The sequence below is a fragment of the Gastrolobium bilobum genome, unplaced genomic scaffold (genome assembly GCF_033153095.1).
Source record: "Gastrolobium bilobum isolate Gb01-03AN ecotype WA unplaced genomic scaffold, APGP_CSIRO_Gbil_v1 utg3981, whole genome shotgun sequence".
Lineage (NCBI taxonomy): Eukaryota > Viridiplantae > Streptophyta > Magnoliopsida > Fabales > Fabaceae > Gastrolobium > Gastrolobium bilobum.
The window spans coordinates 733-16,127 of NW_026898638.1; the positions used below are offsets into that span (position 1 = coordinate 733).

Consider the following 15,395-nt stretch of genomic DNA (forward strand, 5'->3'; position numbering starts at 1 on the left):
GGGCCAGCAAAATGGAAAAATCTAAATACCGGACGAAGAGTTTAAGGAGACTAATGAACCCCCTGATGCTTTGGTTAAATCGGTGTTAGGCAATCAGGCTCACAACAATTTGGTGGATTCGGATGGTGCTTCCATTTCGGGAGATTTAAGTGTGCAAACTGTTCCTCAATGATTGGTGTTCATACCATTCTTTCTTCTTCTCTGTATTTGTTTTTTATGAATATTGTTTCATGGAATTGTAGAGGGGCTGGAAAAAAGGGCTTTTCCCCCTAATAAAAGACCTCACAAGAAGATATCGTATTTGTATCTTAGTGCTTTTGGAAACCCGTATTGGTGGACTGCGTGCAAAGCAAGTGGCTAAAAGCCTAGGGTTCTCAAATTTTTTTATTTCTGACCCGATTGGTTTTTCAGGAGGCATATGGATTCTTTGGAATTCATCAGAAGTGAATATCCAAGTTCTGCATACTGATCATCAATTTATTCATTCAAAGATAAGCTGGCTTAATTATCATAAGCAGGAATTTTTCACCTTTGTTTATGCTAGTCCTCGGCGTCAAGAGCGTCATGCTCTATGGGATGCTTTGGAGAATATTCAGCCGCAAAATAATAATGAATGGTGCATTATGGGTGATTTTAATACTTACATTCACTCGGAGGAGAAGAGGGGGAGTTCAGTTCACAATTGGAGGAGCATGCAGGATTTTCAAGATTGTCTTATGTCTTGTCATCTTAGTGATCTGGGGCACCAAGGTCCGAGTTTTACTTGGAGAAGAGGTAATCTTTTGGAGAGACTTAATCGTGCTTGTGTAAATCAAAGCTGGAACATGTCATTTCCGAACAGAGTTATCTCTCACCTTCCTTTTTATAACTCTGATCATCGTCCAATCCTTCTTTGGGATGGACAACCAAATTTTAGTAATGGAGGGGCTCGTCCTTTTCGTTTTCTAGCGGCTTGGTTGACTCATAATTCTTTCTCTGATCTAGTGAAGAGGTGCTGGGCAGGTGGTCACAATTGGAAAGCATCTAGTGAAAACTTTCGAGAGAAAGCCACATCCTGGCATAAGGATTGTTACAAGGAGGAGGAGAAGTTAAAAAATAATCTTCATTCTCGCCTCCGTGGAATTGATTATAGCTTAAGTCATTCTCTGGAGAGGCTGCAGAAAGAGATCTGGCAACAGTTAAATACTATTTATCTTAGAGAAGAGATTACATGGTACCAAAGATCTAGAACTGACTGGATTCGGTTTGGTGACCGTAATACTAAATTCTTCCATTCAGCAACAGTTGCCAGGCGTAGGAGGAATAGGATTGATGCCCTTCAAAATGATGTCGGGGATTGGATTGCTGACCCTTCTCTTCTCATGAGTATGGAAGTGGAATACTATGATAATTTATATAAGGAAGATATTCCTCTCCGGCCTAATTTTCCCATTAGGAACAAATTCCCAGAAATGGAAAGGAGAGTTATGATGGCTCTTGAGAGCTGCCCTAGTAGTCAAGAGATTAAAGAAGTAGTGTTCTCAATGGGGCCTTTTAAAGCGCCTGGTGTTGATGGTCTTCATAGCATATTTTTTCAAAGCCAATGGGATGTAGTGGAGAGCTCTGTTTGTAATTTCATTAAGGGAGTCTTCAATGATCCTAGTCGTATAGAAAAAGTGAATCAGACTCTTCTTTGCTTGATTCCTAAACTTGAGAATCCTCATACTTTCAAGGATTTTCGTCCGATTAGCTTGTGTAATGTTATTTATAAAACGGTAACAAAAATTGTTGCTAACCGTTTAAAATTGCATATGGACAAGCTGGTGATGCCTAATCAGTGCAGTTTTATCAGAGGTAGACAAGGTACGGATAATGTCATAATTGCTCAAGAGCTAATCCATTCAATGAGGAAAAAGAGAGGATCTAAAGGTTGGATGGCGATCAAGGTTGATCTTGAGAAAGCATACGATAGGATCAGTTGGAATTTCCTTCAGGATACCCTATATGATGTAGGGCTTCCTGAAAATTTGATAAGACTAATTATGTTGTGTGTTTCATCTTGCACTATGAATGTTCTTTGGAATGGGGCTTGTACTAAAGAATTTCGGCCAACTAGAGGCTTAAGACAAGGAGATCCTCTTTCTCCTTATCTTTTTGTCCTCTGCATGGAAAGACTAGCCCATCTCATTTCTCAGGCAGTGGATCACAGGAGGTGGAAGCCAGTGAGGATTAAAAGGGGAGCTCCATAAATTTCCACTTATTTTTTGCTGACGATCTCCTTTTGTTTGCAGAAGCTTCTCAGGAGCAAGTGTTAATAATTCAACAGGCCTTACATATATTTTGTGATTCATCTGGTCAAAAAGTCAATCATAGTAAGACTAGAGTTTTCTTTTCTCAGAATGTGGGTCATACTCAAACAAACCATCTTAGTGGGCTTCTTGGTTTTTCTTTGACTGCGGATCTTGGAAGATACTTGGGAATTCCTTTGCATCATAAGCGAGTGGGTCGGTCATCTTTCTCTTATGTTTTGGATCGAATGAATTCTAGAATTGCTGCTTGGAATCATGCCAGTCTATCTCTAGCAGGTCGTGTTACATTATCTAAAGCAGTGTTATTACCAATCCCATCATATCCAATGCAGGTGTGTTCATTACCGCAAGTCACCTGTGAAGAGATTGATAGGAAGATTCGAAATTTTGTTTGGGGTTCATCTCCACACTCTAGACGTTCTCATCTTGTGTCCTGGAAGCAGATTTGCATGGATAAAAAAAATGGAGGCCTTGGACTGCGGAGTATGAGGGAAATGAACTCAGCATTTATCATGAAGGTTGGGTTCAACCTCGTAGCTCATCCAGATGCCTTGTGGTCAAAGTTCTTACGTGCTAAGTACAATGTGAAGGCAGGCATGACACCAATTATTCATGCTCCAAACAACAGCTCCCAGCTTTGGAAGGGAATTACGCGTCATTGGAATATTATAATGGATCATAGTCGGGTGCAGTTAGGCAATGGTCAGTCCACTATGTTCTGGCTTGATAGCTGGCTGCTCGATTGTGGTCCTTTGATCTCATATGCGGGTTCTCAGTTTTCTATTAGTGATACTCTTCAGAAGGTGGTGGACTACGTGGATGAATTGGGGCAATGGAAATGGAATTCTCTTCGACAATTGCTTCCAGATTCTGTGCTGCATCGATTTATGAATTTTCTTCCTCCTTCTAGTCAAGATGGCCAGGATCATTTAATTTGGAATGGAACGACAGATGGCAAGTTTACTGTTAAGTCAGCATATGAAATATTAGCCATCAAAGATACTACAATCCAACAGTTTCCTTGGGAAAGTGTTTGGAGATGGCAGGGGCCAGAAAGAATTCGCTTTTTTCTTTGGTTAATGGCAGGGGAGAAGCTGATGACTAATGTTTGTAGACTCCGCCGCCATATGGCTCTTTCAGATCTGTGTCCTAGATGTAATAAGTCTAGTGAAACTATCCTTCATACTATTCGCGACTGTCCACAATCAAAGGAAGTGTGGTGCATGATAATGCCTCATATAAATCAGCGTGAATTTTTCAACCTCAACCTGCACAATTGGATCATTTCTAATTTAGACAGCTCAAATGATTGGGGGATGGGGTCGGACTGGCCTCTTTTATTTGGAATCTTAGCCTGAAAAATTTGGAAATGTAGGAATTCTTGGGTTTTTGAAGGTGATCGCCAGAATGCTTATTCACTTATCCGTTCAGCAATTGGTTTCAGAGATAGTGTCGCTCTTGCAGCTAACCCTGTTTTTGGAGCGGGCAATCAACCAAGGAATCGAATAGAGAGATTGGTTGCTTGGTGTTGTCCTCCTGTGGATTGGGTTAAGCTTAATGTTGATGGTGCATGTGATGCTAATGGTACTAGGACTGGGTGTGGAGGAGTTTTTCGAGATGCCTCAGGAACTTGGATCGTCGGATTCTGTAAAAATTTAGGCTCAGGTACAGTTTTGCATGCTGAGTTATGGGCTTGCTTGGTTGGTTTGGAGCTAGCTTGGGATAGAGGTTTTAGGCAAGTTTGGCTCGAAGGAGATTCTCTTTCAGCTCAACAGCTCATTACAAATGGGTGCCACCATGATTACCCTGCGGCTAATTTGGTGAATCGTATTCGAAATTTGATGCAGCGAGATTGGCAGATTTATATGTCTCACATTCACCGTGAAGGAAATAGAGTAGCGGACTTTCTAGCCTCTTACTCTTATGGTTTCTCTTGGGTAATTCAGGAATTTGATTGTCCACCGTCAGGTTGTATTGATAGTCTGTATGGTGACACTATAGGTGTTCACTGGTCTAGGCTTTGTGCCTAGTTTCTTTTTGTTGTGTTTTTGTTTTAATTTCCTATTATTTCCAAAAAAAAAAAAAAAAAAAGTGAAGAGCGACTAAGAAAACCAATTTTTATTAACATACACTAACATAATATTACATTTATAGAAATTCACATAACAGCTTTACACAGTAATGATATACATCAATTTAAAAAGAAAAATAAATTACAATCCTGGTGTGCCCATAAGATAACTTGGGCAAAAGCCAAGGCACTTCGACATGGATCGAAATCAACCAAGGTGGTTGTCATTATAATTGCATTACGTAAAGGCGGTGCTTGTCTACTAAAAATCGTTGGCTGAATTCCAGATTTTTCGGCTGGTCCCAAGTTTCATTTCTGAATTTTGTCGTGTTCATGATAGAGCTAACAGCTGCGGAGAATGATTTGGGTTAGGTGAACATTGATGCAATTCATTTGATTGATGTATTATTATGTACTCTTTTTCCGGTCCCCAATTCTTATTCAAGTAAATAAATTCAAGTACTGTCAGACTTATATCACTTTTTTTTTTTATTAAGAGTCATAAACTAAATGGTTATTGGTATTATAATGTATTTTATACACAAACATATCTAAATGAGAAGGAATGTAGACTGAAAGTAAATAGTTTTTTTTTATTACAAAGAGAATTTAAGACCTATTGATATTGAAAATGAAAAAAAAAAAAAACTAATTTGGAAATAACAAACCTCAATGAAATTTGATCCCTACCTGAAAAACCATTTTGGCTGACAACATGACAAAACATTTAAATGAGCTGAAATTACGAAACGCCTGAAAGAGGTTTTCGATATTTTTACTTTAATAGGCAGTTGCAATATTTCTGCAATTCTAATCAAAACTTTTTCCCGTTTTAATTTAATCTTCTTTTTCCTCATCCTTCCAAAATTATAAAAAACGGGCACACAAAACGTATTCGTATATAGCTATATCTATACAACTATACCTCTACATATTTAGGGTGTTTGTTAAAGTAATAAAACATCTACAAATTTATATTCACACACTCTTTATACTTCTGAGAATCAAAAGTACATGCTGCCCTTGAAATATATTAAAAAAAAAAAAAAAAACTAAAAGACTTTAGTGTCTTTAAAAGGAAAATATCAACCCCCCCCCCCCCCCCCCCCCTATCTCCTCAATTACCCCTTTAAAGACTTTGTGTGAATTCAGACAATTTTTTTGTTTTTTTTTTTTATTTAACTTTTAGAACGTGAGTTTGTAGGTATTTAGAATTTAGCGTATGTAATATAATTTGAGTTTGTAAAGCACAAATTTGGAAGTATTTTTTTAATTCATCTTACAATAGTTAATTGTTTATTATTTTTTTTATATTTGGTTAATGTGTTCATTTAAGAAAAATATCTTAAAAATTCAAAAAATATTTTATATTTTCTTCTTCAAATAATTAGGACGTGTAAAAAAATATTATTTTTAAGTATTAACATCTGCTTAAAAGGTACACGTTAGCAAAAACCCATTTTCTATACTCATATTTTAAAATATCAGTAGTTTAGGAGAGAAAATAATTCATTGTAACATTTTTTGAAGTAGCTCAAATTGTCTACGTTTTCTCGAAGTACTATAACGAATATTTGTGCTTTTATTGTAAAAAAATTATCTATTACATTCACATAAAAGTGAATGGATCCACTAATTTTTTCAACTTTTTTTCCCTAAAATGCTAACCATTTAAACAAATGGTTGTTGGTTGTGATAACAATTTTCTAAATACACATACATGAGTTGAGACAGTTTTGTTTCGTAATTGAATGATTGCTAGTAAGAGTGCATAGGAGTTGGCGTTAAGTTATAGAACGGCCATTTAACATATGCCAGGCTGTTACCAAATTGACACAGCTTGACCATTCAAGTTCATTTAGACGGACATGGACCACCGGCGAGCCGTCGTTTTCCTCGGGCCTACCCTTTGAACCATCAAATCCTCAGTCATAATATAATATCTATATGGGCTTCATATTCTTTTATTTAAACTTATGCATATATTTAGGAGAAGACATAACTACATCAAAAATCTGACTAAAATCGAAGTTTGGTTTTCTTTTTGAAAAATTTAATCTTTTGGTTAAGTTTTCAATTTCATTAATGAAACTAAATCAAGCTCAAATAGTTAGTCATGTATTTCCTATAAGGGTTTTACTTCTCTCTAGTAGGAGATAAATTATCTTATGTTGTAAGACAGATAAACTGAGACCCACTTATTTTATTTTATTTTAAAAAAAGAGGCACGTCTTTTTATGTGAGTATAGTATGAGAGATCAATCTCATGCAACATGAGAGTATAGTCCCTTCTCATAATCTATATATTTACAATGATTAAATTTCAACATATTGTTTTTTTTCTAGACTTTTAGGCTATTCTATTATTTATATTTATTGATTATGATTATATTAAGATTATTATGTAAATTTATGGGTTATTGGTTCATGAAAATAAAATTATTAAAAAACATATTGATTTAGTCTTTGATTCATAGTGTTATGGCATATCAGAAACTCATAATTCGACTTACTTCAAACAATATATGATTTAGCCTAAGTAGTAAAACAAAGCGAGCCCTTGCCTCCTAGTCAACAATCAGGTCATAAGTCTATTTAAAAAATGTTTGGACTTACAAGCCTATAGGTTGGCATCCATTAAAAAAAAAAAAAAAAGAGTCTATATAAGTTGGCCTATTAGGTATTTGTAATTGTATGTTTTGCAAGGAGTGTAATTGTCAATGGCTTAGGATTGTAAATACTAAGATCAACACTAAAATTTAGATTAGATTTATCTTTTCTTAACTTTTCATTGAAAAATATTTTGAAGAGATGAATTGGTAATCATACAAGTTATTTCTACATATTATTGTATTCCCACTTTTTTAAACAATTCATATTTGATTTGTTACAAATATTTGAAATTATAATCGTCCTGGTAGGTCAGGTAAAACTTTTTTATCGTTAATATATATATATATATATATATATATATATATATATATATATATATATATATATATATTATTTTTAACTTCTACTTACGACATTTTTCTTTTATACTTTACACAATTTCAAACATAAAATGATTGTATATAACGACACTAAATTGGAATTTATTTCATATAAAGACCAAATTTAAAATGAGTGTAATATATAAGAACCAAACATATATTTTAAACAAAGGAAAAAATTGTATTTAATTTATTTTTATTTAAGGAAAAAAGTAGCCAGCCAAAAATTGATCCGATTAAACTGATTAAATTTGTTTGATAAAAAATAAAACCAATGACAATGAAGCCTGTACGCTAAAAGTTTATAATAATATTATTAAAATCAGTCTAAGCTGGCCGAGGAGACAGGTTCAATCGGGAATTGGATCGCTTGCATTCCTGGAGAGGAAATCATGAATGCTTATAACATTTATCACTACACTAGAGTCTCATAATATTTCGTCAAAAGTTCAGAAGAGAGAGAGAAATCTATGGTTTTCCTTAGAATCATTTTTCTCCTGTGGTTTTTTTCATTCAAGTTCACTCCACGGACAGTTAAAAGTTAGATTAAGTTGTCTATTTTGCCCGGTTAAGAAAACCATAGTAGGATTTTAACAGATTTCTAGCCCGATTGATTGACTTTCCTAACCTTCTTTCTTTTCTTATGTGCTTGACAATCCAACATCTCATGTCTCTTTCCAAAAACCAATCATCTAAATATAATGATTGATTGCAAAAGTCTTTCATTTCAAATTGACTAAATATAATCGAAATATCCAAATAACTCTCCTTTGTTTGGTGGTGCTTCGATATTGTTCCAATGTAGTATCCAAATAACCATCGTAATCTTTTCTTTGCTCTTTTTTTTTTTAATATACTTTAATTGGTTCATTGTTTTGCAACTAATCCAATTTGGGGCGGGTCTCGAGATTAAGACTTTAACCAAAGACGATACTCTAGAAGATCGAACACATGCTCTCACCACTACCTGTTCAATTCCTTGGTACCAACTAAGTTACCATCATTTGGTATCTTTTTTTTGGCCTTTTGACTTTAATAGTCTCATCTTGCTAATGTTTGACCGAAATAATTTCTTAGTCAAACATATTACCTATATAATGCATAACGACGCAGCACTGTGAGAAACATTTTAAAATGTGATACATATGCAACCGCGTCTTGTGCATTTGTTCAAATCAGTCACATTACTGGAACGTGTTATTCTCTCAACCGCGTCCATTGCAAAAATAATTGCAAGGGACGCGGTACTGCACCAACCGCGTGTCAGAGAACAAAAACAATGTTTAACTGATGTATAAGAGTACTGCACCAACCTATATTTTGTTGTTGTTATTAAACATGGATAAAATACACGTGAAAGTACTAATCAGTTCTTTTTCTTTCATAGTAAACAGTGTACTAAAAAAAAGGGAAGCACAGAGAGAGAGGTCAAAAAGCATTTTTTGGAAACTTTAGGAAGCTTGAACTAACCGAATTTCCAAGATGATGTATATATTGTATTTATCTCTTCACCCCAAGATGCTGATAAAAAGTTTATCAAAATAAAATAAAATAATAAGATGCATATAAATATATTAAAATATGTTATTTTAATCCAAATTATTATATTTTATGCTAAGAAAAATAGTTACACAACAAATATCATGATTAGAGAGTGAGAGTTAGGGATTCAAAAAGGACTTTACTCATTTTTTTGTTAGGGACTAATATGAATATTTTGTATTGAAAGGGACGAAAGTGAGGACCGTATTTTTTTAATATAAATATCAAATAAAAGAGTAAAGTTCCTTTTGGGTTCTTAACAAAAAATACGGTTCCCATTTTTGTCCCTTACAATACAAAATATTCATATTAGTCCCTTACCAAAAATGAATAAAGTCCTTTTTGAGTCCCCTAACTCTCACTCTCTAATCATGATATTTGTTGTGTAACTATTTTTCTTAGCATAAAATATAATAATTTGGATTAAAATAACATATTTTAATATATTTATCTGCATATTATTATTTTATTTTATTTTATTTTGGTAAACCTTTTATCAGCATCTTGGGATGAAGAGATAAATACAATATATACATCATCTTGGAAATTCGGTTTGTTCAAGCTTCCTAAAGTTTTCAAAAATTGTTTTTGACCCCTCTCTTTGTGCTTCCCTTTTTTTAGTACATTGTTTACTATGAAAGAAAAAGAACTGATTAATACTTTCACGTGATATTTTACCTATGTTTAATAACAACAACAAAATATAGGTTGGTGCAGTACTCTTATATATCAGTTAAACATCGTTTTTGCTCTGCCTGACACGCGGTTGGTGTAGTACCGCGTCCCTTGCAATTATTTTTGCAATGGACGCGGTTGAGAGAGTAACGCGTTTCAGTGATGTGACTGATTTGAACAAAATGCACAGGACGCGGTTTCATATGTATCACGTTTTAAAATGTTTCTCACAGTGCCGCGTCGTTATGCATTATATAGGTAATATGTTTGACCAAGAAATTATTCTGGTCAAACATTATCAATATGACACTATTAAAGTCAAAAGACCCTTTTTTTTGCTCTATATCATAGTTTGGGAACACACACGCATTTGTCCTGCTTCCTAAAATAACCATATTACTCTTATCTTAGCTCTTTATCATAGTTTGGGAACATGATTGCAATTTGCATACATGGTTGGAGACCCCTCATTGCTATTGGCTAAGCAAATTAAAGAAACACACGCACACAAAAACACAAAATTTATTCTTTTTCTTCCAACGATAATCACCATAATCTTAGCTTAGCTTTATGTCATAGTTTCGGAATAGGATCCAATTTGCATACATGGTTGGAGACACCTCATTGCCATTGACTATGCAAATTCAAGAAACAATAAACAACACAAGAAGATAAATATTTAGCGGAAGGTGAATTTTCCAAGTAGCAAACTTGTTTTTGTTTTAAGATGCAATTTTGGTTAAAACTTGAGAGGGATAAACAAATTAAAGGTGAGCACTTTTTTGAAATTGTTGAGGGAGAGTATCTTACCATAATTCCATGTAGTGATTTGATTGTTGAAATCAGAGTTATGAAACCCGGTCCGACCCAGAACTCGGCGAACCGGTTATCGGACCGGTTCTAGTCAAGCATCGGACCGGCCATGCATCGGATCCAGTCAAATCCGGCCAAAACTGAAGACCCGATCGGGTCATGCATTTTTATTATTAATAAAAAAAACTAAAAACCAAAATTGTTTCATCTTGTCAGGAAAAATATATAACTCATTTTAAATTTTTTTATATTTTTATTTGCTAGTAGTATACTCTTCTACAATGACCTCAAATTTTAGCTTTCAATACTAAAGAAATTTGTGAAACAATAAATTAAGAGAATGTGACATATGTTATTTCAATGTAGATGAATTTGAAAAATAAGATTTCACAACATCTGACCTTTTCAATGTCATTGAGAGGTATGCTTATAGGGATTCTGAGGTGCAATTTAAATTGACATAGTAATATGGTGCATTTTCATTTATTTGTGCTTTATGAACTTGTAAAGATGTGATTAGGTAATTTTTGAGCTTATTTAGTGAACCTTGTTTAACTCATTTTAGATATGGTGAATATAATTAAATTTATATGTTCATATTTCTATATAATTTTATATATATTTATATATATTCGTGTCAAACCGTCCGACCAGTGGCCTAGTACCCCGACCGGGTTAATACCCGGGTCGAGTTTAATAACACTAGTTGAAACCATATTTTTTGCTATATTTTGGGAAAGAAGATAATCATTGCATGAAAGTTTCCTCAATTTTCACTTCTAAATTCCCGGGACAAGTAGAGGTTTGACTCGAATATACGATATATTAATTCAATTTGATTCAGTTTGTAATTCAATTGATCATATGATTTTTTCAGTATACCTATATTTGTTCTTAACAACAAGGTCCATCGACCGTTGCTTTGAGTACAACACTACCTTGAATATTCTAGGGAAGCTCTTCAATTGATAATATTAATGTACAAGTTCTTTTAAGCCACCAACATCACCTTCTGCTACTAAATCATTTTCAAGTACACTCACGATTAACCTGACATAGTGGGTTGTTCAATAACTGGTCGATGTGAACTCAACCTTTCTTCTACGACATCCAATTCTACAAACTCAACTTCACCCCTTGACACTCCATTGTCTCTACTCGTAACTTTACCCTCTTCACATGAGTTCTCCCCTAAAAAGGAAAGCTCTAAACACCCCTTTTGTAATATGGTTCAGTCTCGTGGAAACATTCACCTAAGGTGATGTGTAACACCAAAAAAGTGGATGTATAATAATGAAAGTAAAAAAAAAAGGAGTTTTTCTAAAAAATAAATGGGTCACAAAAAAATGTGATGCAGAGCTTCGAATTTTAGGAAATTCGATAATGGAGTAGTGGTAGACAGGTTTGAGTATAAACGAGGAAAGATGGAGATAATAATAGACATAACAATATTTTATATTGATATGATATTATACGAAATAGAAGGTAAAATAACAATCCATATTTACATTAAATAGATGACTATAAGATAAGGAAACAAAACATACAAACTATTTTGGATGTTTTATACAAATAATTAATACTAATTATTTTTATTTTTTTTGTATGTCAACCGTAATTATCTCTTTGAGACGAGTCGGCACCCCGGGTATCCCCACAAGTTTTAACTCTTTGAACCGGCTATGAGACTAATCTCAAGTAGGAGATTAGTCATAACTAAAGCTTCTTACCACTCCCCAAGATGTATTTGGTGGAAATCGAACTCAAGTTCTCTCCCCACTTTACTTAGCCTGTGTTGCCAATTGAGTTACTTCACTACTAGAAAATCCATAAACAATGACGGAAATTTGCTATGGGAAATAAGCCATCGCAATTTGCGATGGAGATTGGGATGGTAAAACAACCGTCGCAAATTTTAACGGACTTTGCCACGGAACTCATAATGCGACAGAAATAGAGCTAAATTACCATCCCGATAGAACAGTTGCAAATTTCCTCGCAATTCCATCACAAACACCATCGCAAATAAAGAAGTAAAACATTCCATCGCAATTATGAATAAATTGCGATGGCTTATTGCGACGGCATATGTTACGACAGATACATCTTGCGCAAAACTAGGTAAGAAAAATTGGGTATGTAATAACGTGAAATTTTACTGCATAACGGTAAGCCATCGCAAAACCCGCCGCAAATTGCGACGGGTTTTGTGATGGGTTACGGTTATGCAAATGTCGCTCTTTTCAACATTAAAAATTTAAAAATGGCTCTATTTTTTGCGATGGAATTATTGTCCATTGCAAACTGCGATGGGTTTTGCAATGACTTTCGCGTATGTTGTACAATTTAAGTTTTAACATTAAAAAAATTAAAAATGCCTCCACATTTTGCGATGGAATCCTTTTCCATGGCAAACTGCAACGGGTTTTACGATGGGTGTAGGGTATGTAGTAAAAATTCAACTTTTTCAAGATTAAAAAATGGCTCCATTTTTTGCGATGACTTTCGCATATGCAGTAAAATTTCAAGTTTTTCAACATTCAAAAATTTAAAAATGGCTCCATTCTTTGCGATGTAATCCTTTTCCATCGCAAACTGTGATGGATTTTGCCATAAATTTCGAGTATGCTGTATAATTTAAGTTTTGACATTAAAAAATTTAAAAATGGCTCCTTTTTTTGCAATGGAATCCTTTTCCATGGCAAACTGCGACGGGTTTTGCGATGGGTTTCGACTATGTAGTAAAATTTCAAGTTTTTCAAGATTTAAAAATGGCTCCATTTTTTGCGATGGAATCCATTTCCATCACATACTGCGACGGGTTTTGCGATGACTTTCGGGTCTGCTGTAAAATTTCAAGTTTTTACATTAAAAATTTTAAAATGCCTCCATTTTTTGCGATGGAATCGTTTCCATCAAAACTGCGACAGGTTTTGCAATGGCTTTTGGATATGCAGTAAAATTTCAAGTTTTCCAACATTCAAAAAATTAAAAATGGCTCCACTTTTTGAGATGGAATCATTTACCATCGCAAACTGCGACAGGTTTTGGGATGGGTTTCGAGTATGCAGTAAAATTTTAAGTTTTCAAAGATTCAAAAATTTAAAAGTGTCTCCATTTTTTGTGACGGAATCCTTTTTTATCGCAAACCGTGACGGGTTTTGCAATGGCTTTCGGGTATGCATTAAAATTTTGCATTTTCTAACTTTAAAAATGGCTCCATTTTTTGCGATGAAATTCTTTTTCATTGCAAAGTGTGATGGGTTTTGCAAATGATTGCAGAAATTGAAAATATTATGTCCTTAAATCTATAATGACCTTCACAAGTAAATCTTTATTATAGATATTTGATTTGAGGTTTAGATGCCAAACATGTGTTTAGAATGTGATTTTGTTTAGTCTGGCACTTTTCGCAAAAATCTCGTAAAAAGTATTTTCTGCCGGGTATTTTGTACCATTGTTTAAGCAATCGATAGAGTCCATAAATAAATAAATTATGTGATAAGTACATGAAAGTCCAATGTAAGCGAAACAAGTCATGTTTAGACCAAAAGTGATAAGTTTAGAAGTTTTACAGATTTGCATGCGAACAGTGCACAATTAGTGATTCGGTGTATTTCAAAAAAATGGTGCAGAAACCCAACAGTGAATTGCTAAAACTGTTCCTTATGGAATAAAAGTGAATGTAAATGAGCTCAGAAAAATAAAACTAGATTTGATTTGATTTGATGAATAGTAGTCGTTCCCGGTGTGGGAACGACGTTCGATAAGTGGTTCCCATGGTGGGAATGATGTTCTTATGGCGAGAACGACATTCCTAGGTTGGAAATGCCATAAAGTTACTTTTAGGAGAAATGAGTAACTAGTCATTTAATGAGTTGTTGACTTTTGTTAACTAAGCTTAAGTGAATAAAGCATAGACACTAGATCACTAAAAACATAAAACACCATCAGCTATCTTCTTTCTCATTTCGTGGAAGCCATGAGAGGAAGAGAGAAAAATTGAGAAAATCATAACTTCAGCTGCAATTGACGAAATCGAGTCATTGTTCCTAGATACATATTGTGTGGCTCCTACAACCATGATACCATTGATTTTTTTGTGATATTTATTTTATTATTGTTGTTATATTTATTACATACTTTTGTTTAAATTTAAATCAAGCTTTTCAATAAGTGACACACCTGATTGGACCTCTGAGCCACTCATTCAATACCCCAATTGGTATATGATGGTTCTGGTCTTCAATATATTGGTTCAACCAAAATGGAATATATAATTGAGTAAATGTTCCCCTGAAATATCCTTGCTATAATTTAGACACAACGCACTCAAATCGAATGATGGGTCGGGACAATTGGAATGATGAAAAGTTAATTGATAAAGCTAAATTTAAATCTAATTTTTATTTAAATATAATATATTCGAATTTACATAATTAGTTGATGTTACATGTTTTTTTATTTTTTCTCAATTAATAATATTTTGTATTTGATATAAAAATATAAAAATTTTAGATTACTTTCCTTAGAAGAATTTTGAAATGCTTTATTTTGAAAAATAAATCTACAAAATTATTTTGAGTAATAGATTAAAAAGGATAAAGAGTAATTTTAATAAAATTATCATAATTAAAATGAATTTAAACTAATAAAAATTAGAGTAAAGTACCTTTTTCATCGCAAAACAAAAATATATGGGATCCATTTTAATCCCTTAGAAGAAAAATAGTCGACTTATCTTTCCTTTGAAATTCAAAATAGATCCAATTAGTCAAAATCATGATCCCTTTGAAATTCAAAGAAGACTCACCCACATTAATCCTTTAAAAAACTAATACGAGTGTAATGACCGATTTTTGAATGTGGAGCCGCCACCAAATTTTTTATCAGGAAAATTGGAAAATCTTCGGCCTTTTGATGGGTGATATGATATCTTATGTATTAGTTTGATGGTAGCTACATTTAAAGGATTCTCGTGTTAAAGTTGACACCCATTTGTACCAAATAGAA

The 15,395-nt window shown here is 33.8% G+C and overlaps 1 protein-coding gene across 1 annotated transcript; it reads left to right on the forward strand.

Annotated features, from left to right (window-relative positions):
* Positions 1-242: 242 nt before the first annotated feature.
* Positions 243-4,318, forward strand: LOC133317945 (uncharacterized; the record flags this gene model as incomplete). The annotated part of the gene is made up of 3 exons (XM_061519851.1): positions 243-1,956; positions 2,271-3,507; positions 3,664-4,318. Coding segments are annotated over 3 exons (3,606 nt in total), but the record flags the coding sequence as incomplete, so codon positions are not given.
* Between the last annotated feature and the right edge of the window lie 11,077 nt (positions 4,319-15,395).